This window comes from Telopea speciosissima, chromosome 5, assembly GCF_018873765.1.
Source record: "Telopea speciosissima isolate NSW1024214 ecotype Mountain lineage chromosome 5, Tspe_v1, whole genome shotgun sequence".
In the NCBI taxonomy this organism is placed as follows: Eukaryota; Viridiplantae; Streptophyta; class Magnoliopsida; order Proteales; family Proteaceae; genus Telopea; species Telopea speciosissima.
In genome coordinates, this window is record NC_057920.1 from 67,967,898 (window position 1) to 67,982,544 (window position 14,647).

At 39.9% G+C, this 14,647-nt stretch overlaps 1 protein-coding gene across 2 annotated transcripts in view; it reads right to left on the reverse strand.

The window, feature by feature from the left end:
* Positions 1-14,647, reverse strand: part of LOC122661514 (nuclear pore complex protein NUP160) — a 169,378-nt gene that overhangs the window by 110,705 nt on the left and 44,026 nt on the right. For both annotated transcript variants that reach the window (XM_043856926.1, XM_043856925.1), the window contains exons 7-9: positions 14,260-14,361; positions 14,082-14,179; positions 4,875-4,995 (exon numbers count right to left, since the gene is read on the reverse strand). In XM_043856926.1, coding sequence (XP_043712861.1) covers positions 4,875-4,995; positions 14,082-14,179; positions 14,260-14,361 — 321 coding nt within the window. The remainder of the gene's footprint in view (positions 1-4,874; positions 4,996-14,081; positions 14,180-14,259; positions 14,362-14,647) is intronic.

Here is a 14,647-nt window from a genome sequence, read left to right on the forward strand (position 1 = left end):
AACTCCAACAAGGTGTCATCTCTATTTTACAAGTATGTCAAGACTGGAGAACAACTTGCTGATATTTTTACTAAGTCTCTAGTTAGTGGGAGGGGTGATTACATTTGTAACAAGCTGGGCATAATTGATATCTATGCTCCAGCTTGAGGGGGAGTGTTAGAAGTATAGAAGGAAAAATGGGAATGATGGGTCTCAGTAATAGCGTCAGCCTATATGGCGCTAGGTTTGTTTAGGTTTGTTTTCTGCTTTTTCATTTCCTATTTTACCCCTGTAAAGTCTCCTTTATATTAATGAATATAGCTGGCCTCTCTAACGTAAGAGATCACAGCTTCCCTCTCTTCTTCTTCTTCTTCCTCTTCTTCCTCTTCTATTTTTCTGCTGTTTACAATATGTATATGGTACAGTGAGAAGTCTAAGAACTGTAGGGGGCCTAAGTAGTGAATTCTCAATTACAATTAAGTTACATCAAGGTTCAGCTTTAAGCTCTTATTTGTTTGTGCTTATCATGGATGATTTAAGCAGAGACATTCAAGATGAAGCTCCTTGGTGTATGCTTTTTGCTGATGATATTGTTTTGGTGGCTGAGACAAAACCAGGGATTAACGCCAAGTTGGAGTTATGGAGAACATAATGTAAGACTAGAACCTGAATAGGTCTAATCCCAAGCAAGATAAAAATAAAAAAATAAAAAAAATCTCCAAAGAACAAGAAAGAGAGCAATGGAAACAAAATCATATGAGGGAACCAAGAGAACAATAGACACTCAAATGAGGGAACAATTTCCTTGGTTGAAGTAACAAATAAAAAACCACAAATTTGTAACCTGTTGAAGCAGCAATGATCTTGATGTAATAATCTTCAAGAAATCGATGTGACAATCAGCCGAAAGAAATCCCAGCAACTTGTAGCACTCTTAAACTCAATTAGGATTTGGAATCAAGAACCGATGGAAGGGGATGGGGGAAGGGAATGGCTATCTCAGCCTGGGCATCTCACCCAACCTATCTCAGGATTTTTGGAAAGGCTAAAGCCAATATTTCATTAATCAAATTCGTGTTCAATGCTGGCCTCCCTTAAAAACTTAAATAGAAGACTCAAAATAGACTTAGACACTAAAAAGGAAAGGTTTAACCCAATCCTTTACTAATAAGGTAACCTAAATTGACTAAGGAAGTGAAATAATAAAGAAAACAAACTCAAAATAGAACTCCAACTAAACTACGGAAGTAAATCCCGTTTTTCCTATTTTCTACCCATAGTTTAGGTCCATTAAATTGGTCAATTACAAAATAAACCCTTGGGATCAAAAGCCCAACACATATATAACCCAACCCAAAGCTTATTTCCACTAACATAAGCCCTAAGTGACTTATTTACATTAGAACAACATTGGAATCAAAAGGTTTTAAGATAAGTAGAACAAAAACAAAGTATATGGTGAGTAACTTTAATTACACTATGATGGATAATGAGGTGGTGAAAATTGATGAGGGAGAACCCGCAAAGTGATTATTTTAGGTATCTGGGCTCAATCACAAATAAAGGTGATCTAAAGGATGATGTTTCATAGAGAATTAAAATAGGATGGATGAAGTGGAGAAATGCATCCGGAATGCTGTGTGATCGGCGTTTTCCTTTAAACCTTAAAAGGAAAATTTTATTAGACAGTCATATGACAGGCTATGATGTATGGTATGGTATGGAATGTTGGCAGTTAAGAAGCAACATATAGATAAACTCAGTGTAGCGGAGATGAGGATGTTGAGATGGATGAGTGGCAAAACTAGGAAGGATAAAGTAAGGAATGGTCATATTATAGATGGTCTAGGAGTAGCTCTGATAAATGATAAGCTACGAAAAAGTCATTTGAGGTGGCATGGCCATGTTCAACGGAGGCCTTTGGATGCTCCAGTACGGAGGAGTGATGTGATTCACATTGAAGAGACTAAAAGAACCAAAGGCAGACCTAAAATGACCTTAGGCGAAGTGGTGAGGAAAGACATTCATGGGCCTTGAATCAAGTATGACCTCGAATAGAGCTGGAGGGCAAGGACCCATGTAGTCGACCCCATTAAGTTGGGATAAATCTAAGTTGTTGTTGTTTTGGTTGTTTTGGTCTGTTTTGGTTATTTTTTGTTTATTTCGGTGATTTCGTCCCAAATGCATACCAGTTGTGGAGTAGAAATATTCAGGGAATGATATTTTATTAGTTTATTGCAGACCCTCCCTCCCTCTCTTTCTTTCTCTGATTTTCCTCTATCTTCCAAATTTCAGCCTCTTTCTCTCCCTGAATTTTTCCAAGGTTGAACCTCCCAACAAGATTCAAGGGTAAAAGAACTTCTTTATTAATTATTTTATAATATATTTATATATTGAATCGCAAATCCACTTGGATGGGTTGGCCAGCAATTGAGTCACATTTTCGAGTTTTAAATTTATGGCTAAGAATGTTGCTAAAGGAATTGAAATTTCTTACTTATGAAGCTAAGAAACTGAATTGTGATAACAAAGCAACCATCAACATTGCTCACAATCCCGTCGAACATGATTGAACTAAAAGTGGAAACACATTTTATTCAGGAGAAGCTGAGAAATTGTTATTATTTGTATTTCCATTTGTGAAGCCCGAAGATCAACTAGTTAATATTCTGATAAAAGAATAGGTCACACCCATTTTCACAGCATCTTAGGCAAGTGGCAAGAATCAAATCCATGCACCAGTTAGAGGGGATGTTAACCACACTTGTATTGGGGGTATTGTTGCCTTTTTTGGGCCTACACTTGCTTTATATTATTACTAGGGGTGTCTGGTCAAACCAAGTAACATATTAATAACATGAAGTAATTCTATAAGTCCAACAGTATTATTCCAACTTAGACTACAATTTTTTCAACTTCAAGATCTCACTGGGTACCAGCACAAAGACTCAACCCAAATAAGCATTTTCCATCAAAATGGGGACAGCTATGTGGATCCTCTTTCCCCGTTCATCTCTATTCAGGCCATGTTTATGGCCAACCCAAAGCCATCCATATCTTCTTAATGCAAAAGTCAACCTCGAACCAGTGAGAAACCAGTAGGAGATCGATTGCAGCCAGGATCAACACAATAAGGAAGAACAAATTAACTAGCTGAAACTTTTATTGCTTTTTCTTTTCTGTTTATATATGAAAGAAGAACATAGAAAATGATAAGAAGAAGAAGAAGAGGATATAGAAGAGAAGAAAGGGGTAGGGGAATGGCTATCTCAGCCTGGGTTTCTCACCCACAGCTATCCCAGCTGTTGAAACATGGAATTTCTCCCATAACCGATGGCAACAAGGCCTGAAAATTCTTTTCTCCAAATCTGATCATTCCTTACAATAGGGAGCCTATTAATAGCTTAGGCAAGCTTACAAAATAGAAGGTAGAAAATAGAAACTTCCTAAAACCAAAATAGAAGGTAGGAAAATAGCAACTAATGAAAAATAGAAAACTACTAAGGCTTTATAGACCCAGCCTTCTAAACAAGCAAGGAAACAAAAAACAGAAACTAATAGATTTAGTAACTAGGTACTACTAAGAGATTAGTAACAAAATAAAATCAGATCTTCACACCAGTTGCCCGTATCAGTCCAAATCACTGTTCACATGAACAGTAACTTTTATTCCTTTTTTGAAAACTTTGTCTATCTTCTTCATGCTTCTCTCTGGGCTGGGGCTGCCTTAGGTGATACTCCATTGAACCAACAAAAACTTGCTACATCATCAGGCCAGGCTGCTTCTCACAGCAGTCGAATCCACAACCTTGCTGGGCTGGTTTTGGGGCTTGTTCCTGCGGGTACATATGGATTTGTGATCTACATCACTTCTCTCGAATATGGTTCGAAAACTCGTCTAGACTCGGTGTCTTGACTTGGTCAAAACGACCAAGATCTCAAGATCTCTTTAAGTTTGTGTTTTCTTTTCTTTTTTTTCTCTCTTTTTTTTTCTCAGTATGATGGTTCGTTGGACAAATGGCCACAGTTGGCTCCGAAACTATAAGAGAAGCTTGTTTTAGACTTAATAAACATATTTAAATCTTCAAATTATTAAAAAAAAAAAATTTTGATGTTTTGGATTTGCACCCTCCTTGGTTGCCAGTAAACTTAGAACCCTTAATATAATATTGCCTATTCTACACATTGTTTGAGTGATATGAGACATAATTGCCAAGTTAAACAAGTAAATTATGCAATAGTGATGTGGCAACCCCTAATAGTGTATCCCAGTAGCATTGAGTGATGATGTGGCAAAAAATCAAGAATCAAGGTTTTTCCCCCTTCTCTATCGACTTTACTTCGAAATTTCGAAGTCTGGGTCAAGATTGTGTCTTTTTGTATGGTACGTTGTACCATTTCGGTGGGACGGTAAAAAAGTACTGAATACTCGCCGAATTTTCGTTGAGTTTTTCGAGTGACATTTTGAGACATAGGCCTAAATCTTGCCTCGACCAGCTCGAGTTTCTCGAGTATTTCAAGATCTCACCGAGATTTAGAACTATGCTCTCAAGACTACTGCCCAAATAATTTTGGTACACCCGTTGGTCTTTTAACTCCTCAAATTTGGATCATATCACTCCCCCCTACCAGTGAGCTCAAAGGGCTTAAGTAACAAAAAAAAAAAAAGGTAAATATTCCTAGATGAGCTCCACATCGCTCTTATATAAATCTATCATGAAAAACTAGCACTTTTGCAGTTTTAAAATACTCAGCATTTGTTCCCAGGTTAAGACCCGAACTTCTTCAACCTAACTAGTCAAAATCTGAAAACAAAAGATTAACAAAGAGCAAATAACAATATAAAATATTTCAAAGAACATACAAAATTTTACCATTAAAAATAATTGAAGTACCTTCAATGCAGAAATTAATGAATGACTAAACCAGATCAAGTCATCAGCAGAATGTTCAACATCTTGGAATAGCTGATCAGCAACAAAGGTATCCTGCAAACCATAACTGAATGCTTCCACCCTGGAAAGAAAATTAATGGACAAACATTCATTAAAAAAGCACTAATGAAGTTCAAACAACTAAACTTCAGATAAACATTTAGAAGAATAACATAGGACATTGAACTAAAACAAGGGATTGCAAAGTTCAACAAAGTTTGACAATAGCGTTGAACTGAATTGAATCAAAGACATCATGGCTATACTGCTAAACATGTCAGGTCACATCATCAGTGTTCAACAAGGTCATTAAACACAGAAACGAGCAAGGGTCCTGCACAACCTGATATTTATGAAAAACACATCCTCAAGTCTGAGAGATGCAACAACAGTAGCCAGGGGACCAGGATCACCAGTCAAACTGATCATGCTGGTCCTGGTTCTGTAACAATGGATAGAAAATTCATCAAATGGTCAGAGAACTTCAATAAAAACAACCAATGAAATAGGGAAAAAATTGGAGCTTAAGTTAATTTTTTTTTTTAATGTATTTGTGGGTAATACCTTGAGCCATGTATTGATTTGGGGTTCACGGATGTTGTGATTAACTGTGATTCAGAGGAAACTGTTAGAGCAGTCAATCAGAGGAGGGGTAACTTATGGGAAGGATGGTATCACTACAAGGAGATTCATGAATTATTAGCTTATACTCGGGCCAACATTACTTTTGCCTACCGGGAGAGCAACAGAGCGGCTGATTGGTTGACCAAGCACTCTTGTCTTGCGATGACTTCTATTGTTTATCAACCAGAGAGCTTGCCGGGTGGTCCCTTTCAGGCCATTCTCCGTGAGGACAAGGCTGGCCTTCCTGTCCTACGAAGCTAATGGCTTGGTTGTTTTTACTCTTGTATGGGGTGGCTGTTCATTGAGAGGTGTGATGTTGTCTTGGGAAGGGGTTAGGCGGAATGTCCCCCCCTGTATTCTTCATTATTTGCTTATTGATTTTAATAAAGGTTTAGGGGCCAACCCAGGTCCGAGGTAATATTCGGGTTATAAAAAAAAAAATGTATTGATATGTGGGCAATACCTCGAAGCAGGTATTCACATGTGGGCCTGTAGTTTAAATTTTATCTTTCGTTCCTTGAACTGCAGGATTTAGTTAATTGACCAGGGTATTTTTAACAGTAACTGATTAAGCAACCACATCATCGAAAAGTCAATAAAAAATTCTTCATTCAGAAAAACATAGATGTTGACCTTAAAGCATGTGTGAATGAAGAGAAAACGAGACAATTTGACACAAGAGAGAATGGCCAAGGCACACAAGAAAATCCAGAAACGATATTTTATGAGCTAGGATATGAATAAATATAGTTGTCAAGGCATCCAGGAAGATTTCTAGGGGCCTAGGTGACTGTCACATTAGTGCAGGATGCCTTGCACTAATTTAATTAGCAACGGACCAGTTCTGGCACTTATTTATGCCAAGTAAATGTTTTTATATTTGTTATTTCATTTACTTGAGATATTATTTATAAATAAGCAAATACCCCCCTTTTTTAATCAAATAAAAATAGTTAAAAAAATCAAATTTCAAAAGGATAAAAAGTGAAACCCCCCCCCCCCCCAGTTCAAGAACAAAAATTGGATTTTTGGCGGAAGGTGAAATTTTCAACTTTCTAATGCTGGGGTTTTTCTTAAATCTAAAACTTCCATAAATTTTTTTTTTGGGTGAATAAAAAAATTCCATAAATCTTTTTTTTTTGGGTGAATAAAAATTTCATTACCAAAAGAGAGAAGAAAGGAGAAATACAAAGGGCCCCACAACAGGAGGGCCAAACCAGCCAGCCTAAGCAATTGCCGGAGCAACCAAGGAAATATTGGAGAGACCCCAGGACTGAACAATGGTCCTGTTCCTAGGGGAGTCTATACAAGAAGAGGGGGGAAGAAGAGATAACTTTGCTTTAATTTCAAAGGAGATGGAGTCCCAAATCTTCTGGTAAGTCCGAGAGTTGGAAGTCCATTTTCTCAAATTTCGCTCCATCCAGATATGGTTGAGGGTAGCACAAAAGGCCAACTTCCCGACCGCGTCACAAGTGGTGGACCCAGCAAAAGTCATATCAATCCAAATCCATTCTCTGGAGAAGGGAAGGATGCGTCTTCTGGCAGGCCAGCATTTGTGAAGGACTCCCTTCCAAATTGCAGTAGCAGTTGGGCATTCAAAGAAGAGGTGGTTCAGGTCTTCATCGTTGTTCCAGCAGAGGCAGCAAGCACGAGAGACTAAGATCTGGCGGCTGCGAAGAAAAGCTTGAGTAGGGAGACAGTTGTTGAAGACTCTCCAGGCTGTGAAGCAGTGCCTAGGAATGTGGTGCCTGAACCAAAGAAGTCTGTGCCAAGAAACCAAAGGGCCTTTCAGACGAATAAGATCCCAGGCAGCCTTTGAAGAGAAGGAGCAAGAGCTGTTAGAGGACCAAGTAACACAATCTCCTCTAGAAGCAGCCCTTCAAGTAACCGAGTGAAGCTCATTCCAGAAAGGGGTGAGGATGGGGCCAGATGTTGGAGGAGCCCACCCATTGTGATGAAGAATATCGGCCACCAAAGAAAGTCTATGAAGGCCTGAGGAGTAAATGGATCCTGGAGTAACCCGGTGAAGGAGAATTCCCATAGGATGCCAGTTGTCAAGCCAGAGGTAAGTAGATTGACCATCACCAATGCTGGAGCGAACGACTTGAAGGACCAAGGGCCGGCTGGCAAGGATTTTCCTCCAGACCCAAGAAGCATCAGGAAGAGTGGGAGCAGTCCATATGGAATTGTGGCGAAGGGGCCCCGAGTAGATCCAATCCACCCAAATGCTCTTTTTTTTTTAGGCTATCTTCCATAGAAGCTTGATGATGCCAGCTGAGTTCACTTCTTTAATACGCCGAATACCCAACCCTCCTTCCTTCTTGGGAAGGCACACAGCAGCCCAGCTCAAGGGATGAAGGAACCTTGTGGCGTCAGAGCCCTTCCAAAGGAAGGAAGCCATAAGAGCTTCCATAGCCTTGATAGTAGACTGGGGAAGACCATAGATACCCGACCAGTAGATATAAGAGGCTTCCAAAACAGATCTGATGAGGACTATAAATCTTAATATGGTAAAATTTGCTGAAAACCAAAAGTGCGGTTAAAATATTCATTTGTTTTGATATCTTAAAAAAATATTTCCATTCAGAGCGATATTAATAGCAATCGCACACACCAAATAAGGTTTGACCTAGACATAATTCCTCCGATACAAATCAGATTTAAGCAATCTTTGATTTGTTGGAAAGTTGGTTTTGTGCTCTACCTTATACAAAAAATCTCATGTAAAAATAAAATCATTTGATCAGTCAAACTTCTTAGAGAACAAGATCATTTCTCTAAATCGAGAGCAGTTTAATTACTTATGGATAATATCATATTTTCTACGAACAGTATAAACCAAATGTGAGATTAGGTATATCTGTACAAAGACAATTTCAAGAACAGTATAAACCAAATGTATGTTTTGATTGTTTCAAACTTCAAATAGCTTGCTTCTTCAGTTCTGCTGTCTTCTAGTTCTATGTTGATTTTTGATGACTTGATGTGGCTTAATATTGATTTTTTAGGACTTTAAATGACTTAATGTTGATATTTGATGACTTGATGTGGCTTAATGTTGATTTTTTATGACTTAATGTGGCTTAATATTGATTTATTTTTTTTCTTGTTCGCCCAAAAAATAATAATAAAAAAAAAAACTCGGGCACCTAGGCAGGCGCCTAGTCACCTAAGCACTTAGACACCCCTTCACCGACTTAGGTCGCCTTGCCGCCGTGACAACTATGTGAATAATACAAACAATACCTTGCTCAATAAGTCACAATCCATGTGTTTTGAGTTTACTATATTAAACCTTCCCGCATTCAATAATTTTGCTGTCACTGGAAAGCTCTACGTTTTACAATAGATGTCATAAGAAAGGTATTCATACGCCAATTGGATGCAATTTGACCAAGTTAGAGTGAACTTACAATGTATGTGTTTGTAATGGGAATTACAGTCTTCTATTCTCATAAGCACCTCACTATATTTGCTTGCATCCGTAGCACGTGGAGCATCAAAAAAGCTACAATATTCAACCCTCAGATTTTCTATAAACCTCTTTTTTTTTGGGTGCGAGACTAAGATAAGAGATGTATTAATTTCTCAAAAGAAGCAACATGTACAGAATACACAGGATGCTATACAGCTATATACAATCCACAATAGGACTCGCTACAAAAAGAAATCCAAAACTCCCACAAAACCATTACAGCATTTCCCCACCAGTCCCAAATTCCGGAAGTGTTCACATCCCTAAAACCAGTTACCAATGACAACCATGCAAATACTAGCTTCTTGATCTTCCTTGCAACTCTATGCATAACCTCCTCTCCTTTCCTTCAAACATTCTTGAATATCTCTCTATCCAAATAGTCTAGCAAATAGAGGAAACTGCAAAACGGATCATTCTCCATGCAATCTGTGCCCTCCCCCTCCAAAGGGTCCTTACCTAGACACCCTAATCATAGACAGACTTACACTGACCTCAACATAAAAGGATGATCCTGATCTGTCTAATTTGTATACATTGGCTTAACTCACTCCTAACCTCCGTAGACACTGCATCAAGTTGAACACCCCCCCCCCAAAAAAAAAAAAAACAAAACAGTGATTCTATCAATCATGTACATAGGTAAGATCCTCCATTTTGATAGTTGAATAAATAATTTAGTACCAAAAGGGGAAAGAGATACTAGAAGCCCCTAAAGAGGGGAAGAACAACAATAACAGAACTAAAATACAAACAAAGCAAAACAGGAGAAAGAGGGCTGCAGAAGTGAGAGGGGAAGACCCCAGAACACAACAATATGCATGTTCCTTGGGTAATCAACACAACGAGAGGAGACCGAAGCAAGCTTGCTTATGAGACCAAAGGAGATGGAGTCTCAAATTTTCTGGAAGGATCTGGAACTAGAGGACCATTTTCTGAGATTATGCTTCATCCAAATGTGATTTTATATAGGCACCAAATGCAATCTTACCCACAAAATCACAAGGAGATGTATCGACAAAGGACATATCCACCCAGATCCATTCCCCTCGCAAAAGGAAAAATCCTCCGGCTTCTTGGCCAACGTTTTCATTGGAGCCCTTTCCAGATAGAAGAGGAAAAAAGGCAAGCCAACAAGAGATGATCCACATCTTCTAGAGCATTCCAACACAGGCAGCAAGAAAGAGAGACTGGAATCAGCAGGTGAATGAGGAAAGACTGTGTTGGCTGGCAATTGGAGAGGGCTAGCCAGACAGTGAAATTGTGGAGAGGGCTATGAAACTTGAACAAAAACTAACTTGCACCAAAGAGACAATGGCCCGTGAGATCTGATGAAGTCCCAAGTCGCTTGGGAGCTAAAAAGGCCCGAAGAAGATGCAAACCTAAGTCTCTTGAGCATCTTGATATCTCCAGTTTAATGCTCTTGGCTCAAGGACACACTTCTAAATTCTTGGAACCTATATACTCGTTAAAGCAAATAGCTTTTTCACACACAAAAAAAATCTAATCACCAAAACATATAAACCATTTAAAATCATAGTTTGTTTACATAGCAGCCTTTGCCTCAAAATCATCAATACACTCATTGAAGGCATCAACTGAGGACCCATCAAGCGAATCATCACCTTGCTTTTCATGACCATACAGAACAACATTGTAGTCACCATCCAATCCCCCAGGAAGAGATACAACCTGCAAGGCACGATGAAGATCACCCCAAAGAGAGGCTCTTTCAGAGGGGCAATTAGAAGAATGTAGCGGTAAAAAGGAAGCATGAATTCCCTAAAAGGAGAATATTTTGAGATGAATGAGCTGGGAGATGAAGGATATTATCAAAATATGGATTTTGGAGGGGCACAAAGAAACCACAGAAGACCATTAAGGTAGTGGGAGTAGTTGGAGAAGAGGGAGCAAGCAAAGACAATGGAAGAGGCTATATGGGTAACATTGGATTCTTTGACTCACCAGAATCTTTGTAGCCTCAGGGTGTTGGGATGAGACAAAGATTCATTGATCCTAGTTTCTATAATAAGGCAACAAAAAACAGAGGGGAGAAGCTAAATACAAAACCGAACCTTGACGTGCTTGGAGGGGGAGTTAAGGTCAGGGAGTACTAGATAAGGCTCTAGATCATTAGGAAGCATGAGAAGGATGCAACAAGAGCCCCACAGTGGTAGGACTGGTTGGACACTGGAGGAACAAAGAAGGTATATTCCGGTGGCAATTACAGTAAGCATGAATTGGGGGAGTGTAGTCAATAGAAGGGGGGAGACACTGAAGACGAGAACTGAGAGGGGGAATGCATCTCAGGAAGACAAGGGTGGGAAAGGGAGATGTCATTGACAAAACCTGGGACACTAGGACGAAGTGTGGGACAAAAGAGCAATGCAATGGGAGTTGGGCGAAGTAGGATGAGTTAGGTAATGGGTCGGGTGGGTGAAGGTAGAGTCCACATCCAAGGTCGAGTGAAGAGGTTGGGTTGGGTAATGGATCGTGTGGGTGAAGGTAGGGCCCAAATCCAAGGTAGAGGGAAGAGGGGAGGCGGGGGGTATATATGAGTGATTATTGAAGGGGCCTAGGCCAAAGGGGTTTAAAGAAGTGATTTGTGAGCCCAAGGCAAAGGAATACTAATGAACGTGGGAAGGGTGAGGTTTGAAGGGCGCATGAGAACCATGGATGGTACTAGATGGGCCAGGGTTCAAGGGTTAGAAAGTGGAAGGTCAAAAAGGCATGGTCAGGTGAGAGAAGGGCTGGGTCAAGAAATAGTGCCGAGAGGGATACAGGGCCCCACCCAAGGGCAAACAAAGGAAGGATAAAAGGGGGGAAGGGGACAGTTGCAGCAATTGTAACCTTTGGGAGCAGAAGGAAACGGAGAGTTGATGGCGATGGGGGTTGATTCATAGAAGTTGCAGAGGGATGCAGCGTCGAACAAGCTGCAGGGTATTCCTGGTGAAAGTGACTACTCCTGGGAAAGTCTAAATCGAGATTGCAGAGGACAGGATCAGTCACAGGCACGTAAACAGCATTGGGAGAGAACCAATTGTCATTGTCGGTCATAAAAGGGCTATGGACTAGCAGTAGGGACAGATCGCCAACAACATGCCCCGAGGTGAGCAAAAGGCAGATTTCTCAAGGAGACAAGAGCCCCAAAGAAGGTGACATCTATGTCGGCCACGACTAGGAAGGCGATGACCAGTAGACGACTTCGGGCCATGATGGAGGAGAAAGAAATTTGGAGAGGGGTAAAAGGAGGGATAATGTTTGTTAGGTGCGGGATGGCGGTATCAAAAGTGATTGGGTGGTCATTGTGGTCAGCATTAGAGGTAGATGTAGGAGAGCAAAGAGTCAAGCCCAAACACTTTGCATACGAGGCAGTGAGGAGGACTCCATTTGAAGACAACTTCCTGCTAGAATGAATAACCTTCATCGTAACTCGTAAGTGACTGTGAGAGGATGGCAAGGGTCCTCAGCGAAGACCTCGATACAGATACGAGCGAAAGCAAGGCGATCCTTCCTCAATTCCTCATGGTTCTAGCATCTGAGTAGAGGGGTTACCCCAGCACCGAACCGACAACACCGAGTCTATCTGTACACCAGAAGTGGAGGGAGAGACAAGGCAGCAAGATCAACAAAGGGATGGTACTCAGGTAAACTCAATGAACTTGGAGATGACGATCCCATTGTCAGAGGAAGATTGGTTTCCAGCCAAATTAGCATGCAGCACCCTCCAGCGCACGCAACTTATTGTTTTCTTCGGAGAACTTGAAGATAAAAAATCCGTTGTTCAGCAAGTAAGTATCAGCATTCCCTTGCAGCCTCCATTGCTTGGTGAGCAAGAGTTTGATAATATTAAACGTAGGTCGACTACCAATGGAATGGCTGACCAAGGAATTGAGCCAGAGACTTGCTTCATTGTCCAACCAGCCAGCTGGACAATGTGTAAATTTGGATCTCCCAACAAAGGAAGGAGCGACAAAGTGAAGAAAGAGGCCTGACAGAAGAGATCACTCCACGCCCTACCAAGCAACGGAGGGGGGAACGGGATGGATGTCAGGTTGAGGGAACAGAGGATGGGAAGGAAAGGGGCCTGGGTGGTGACGACACCACATGGCCAGCTCTCACGGGAAGGCTCTCACGATGTATAATAGTTTATAGGTTATACAATGAACACCTGCGTAGAGGGGTTTCCCCAGCACCAAACCAATCAATAGTTCAATACTGAGTCCATCGGTACACCAAAAGTGGAGTGGAGCATGGAGTTTAATAACTCTTATGGCTGAAGAAATTGGTTCAAGAATTAGGGGTTCAAGATTAATAACTCCAAGAGACTATATTGTGATAACAAGGATGCTATTAGCATTGCCCATAATGCTGGCCAGCATAACCATATGAAATGCATAGAGGTTGATCGACATTTCATAAAGGACAAAATTGACTCTGTGTGTATTTGCACACCCTATGTGAAGTCATGGGATCAATTGGCTTAAGTATTAACAAAAGGAATCAATTCTCCATAGTTCCACAACCACTTGGGAAAGTTGGGCATGCTTGATATCAATAACCTAACTTGAGAGGAGGTGTTAGAATACTACTTATAAGGATACAATGGAACTGTACGTACATCTTATGGGGGAATATATTTGTGAGGGGATACTGGGAACTTCAGTTTAAATTATTAATAATACTGTATGGAGAAGGGATCGACTGAATCTCTCCCTGTTTCTCCCACGACCTCTTCGCTTTCTCTTATTCTTCTTCTCCTACCTTCCACATTTTTATCTCATTACCTGAAGTCAGGAACCAACCAGAACCAGAAGGCGTCGCAACTAACACCCAACAATATTTAGGTTCGTCCACAAAGCTATGGAGTCACCACATTTAAAATGAATATTTCAGTGCTCCAATTAAATAGAAAGAAAACAAAATTGAAATAAAAGAAAAAGAACCAAAAACTGAGACAGGTTTAGCCTTTTCATATTTTACAGCAAGTAGGGCAACAATGATCACAAAATTAAAATAATCATAACCGCAAAAAAATTTCGAATTGCAAAAGAAGTCAGTATACTTACTTAGAATCACTTGTACAAAACATATTATATAACATCAGTCCATCATCTTTAAGAATCCAAAGCTTTTTGCATGAAATAACAAAGTCAATGATTCGTCCCTGATAGAAGAACCCAATAATTAGTTGAATTGAAGAAATTTACAGGTCTACAACCAAATAATGGACACACAATTGCGTACCTCCAAAGGGATAGTTGTTATTGAAGGCTCAAGTGACAAATTGATTTTTTCACCCAGGGTAAAAGAAAGATTTAAAGTTGCAACCAAATTCGCATCCAGTTCCTTCAAATATCCACAAAGAGCTCGGATAAAATCACCATTAACCAAGTGAAGAAAAGAACAAAAAGTTCATTTACTTTAATTTTTCTTGTGATGAACAAGAAGAAGGTAACAAAGAGCTAATGAATTTCCAGACATTGTTACACAAATAAATTCCCCAAATTGCATAAATGATGTGCAAAAATAAAAAAGATGCGATCTTAATTCTTATATAAGAGCTGCAACTGAAAAGAAAAATGATGACTTCTTAAAAAATATGGATAGAGAATAAAATATTATATGCATCAGC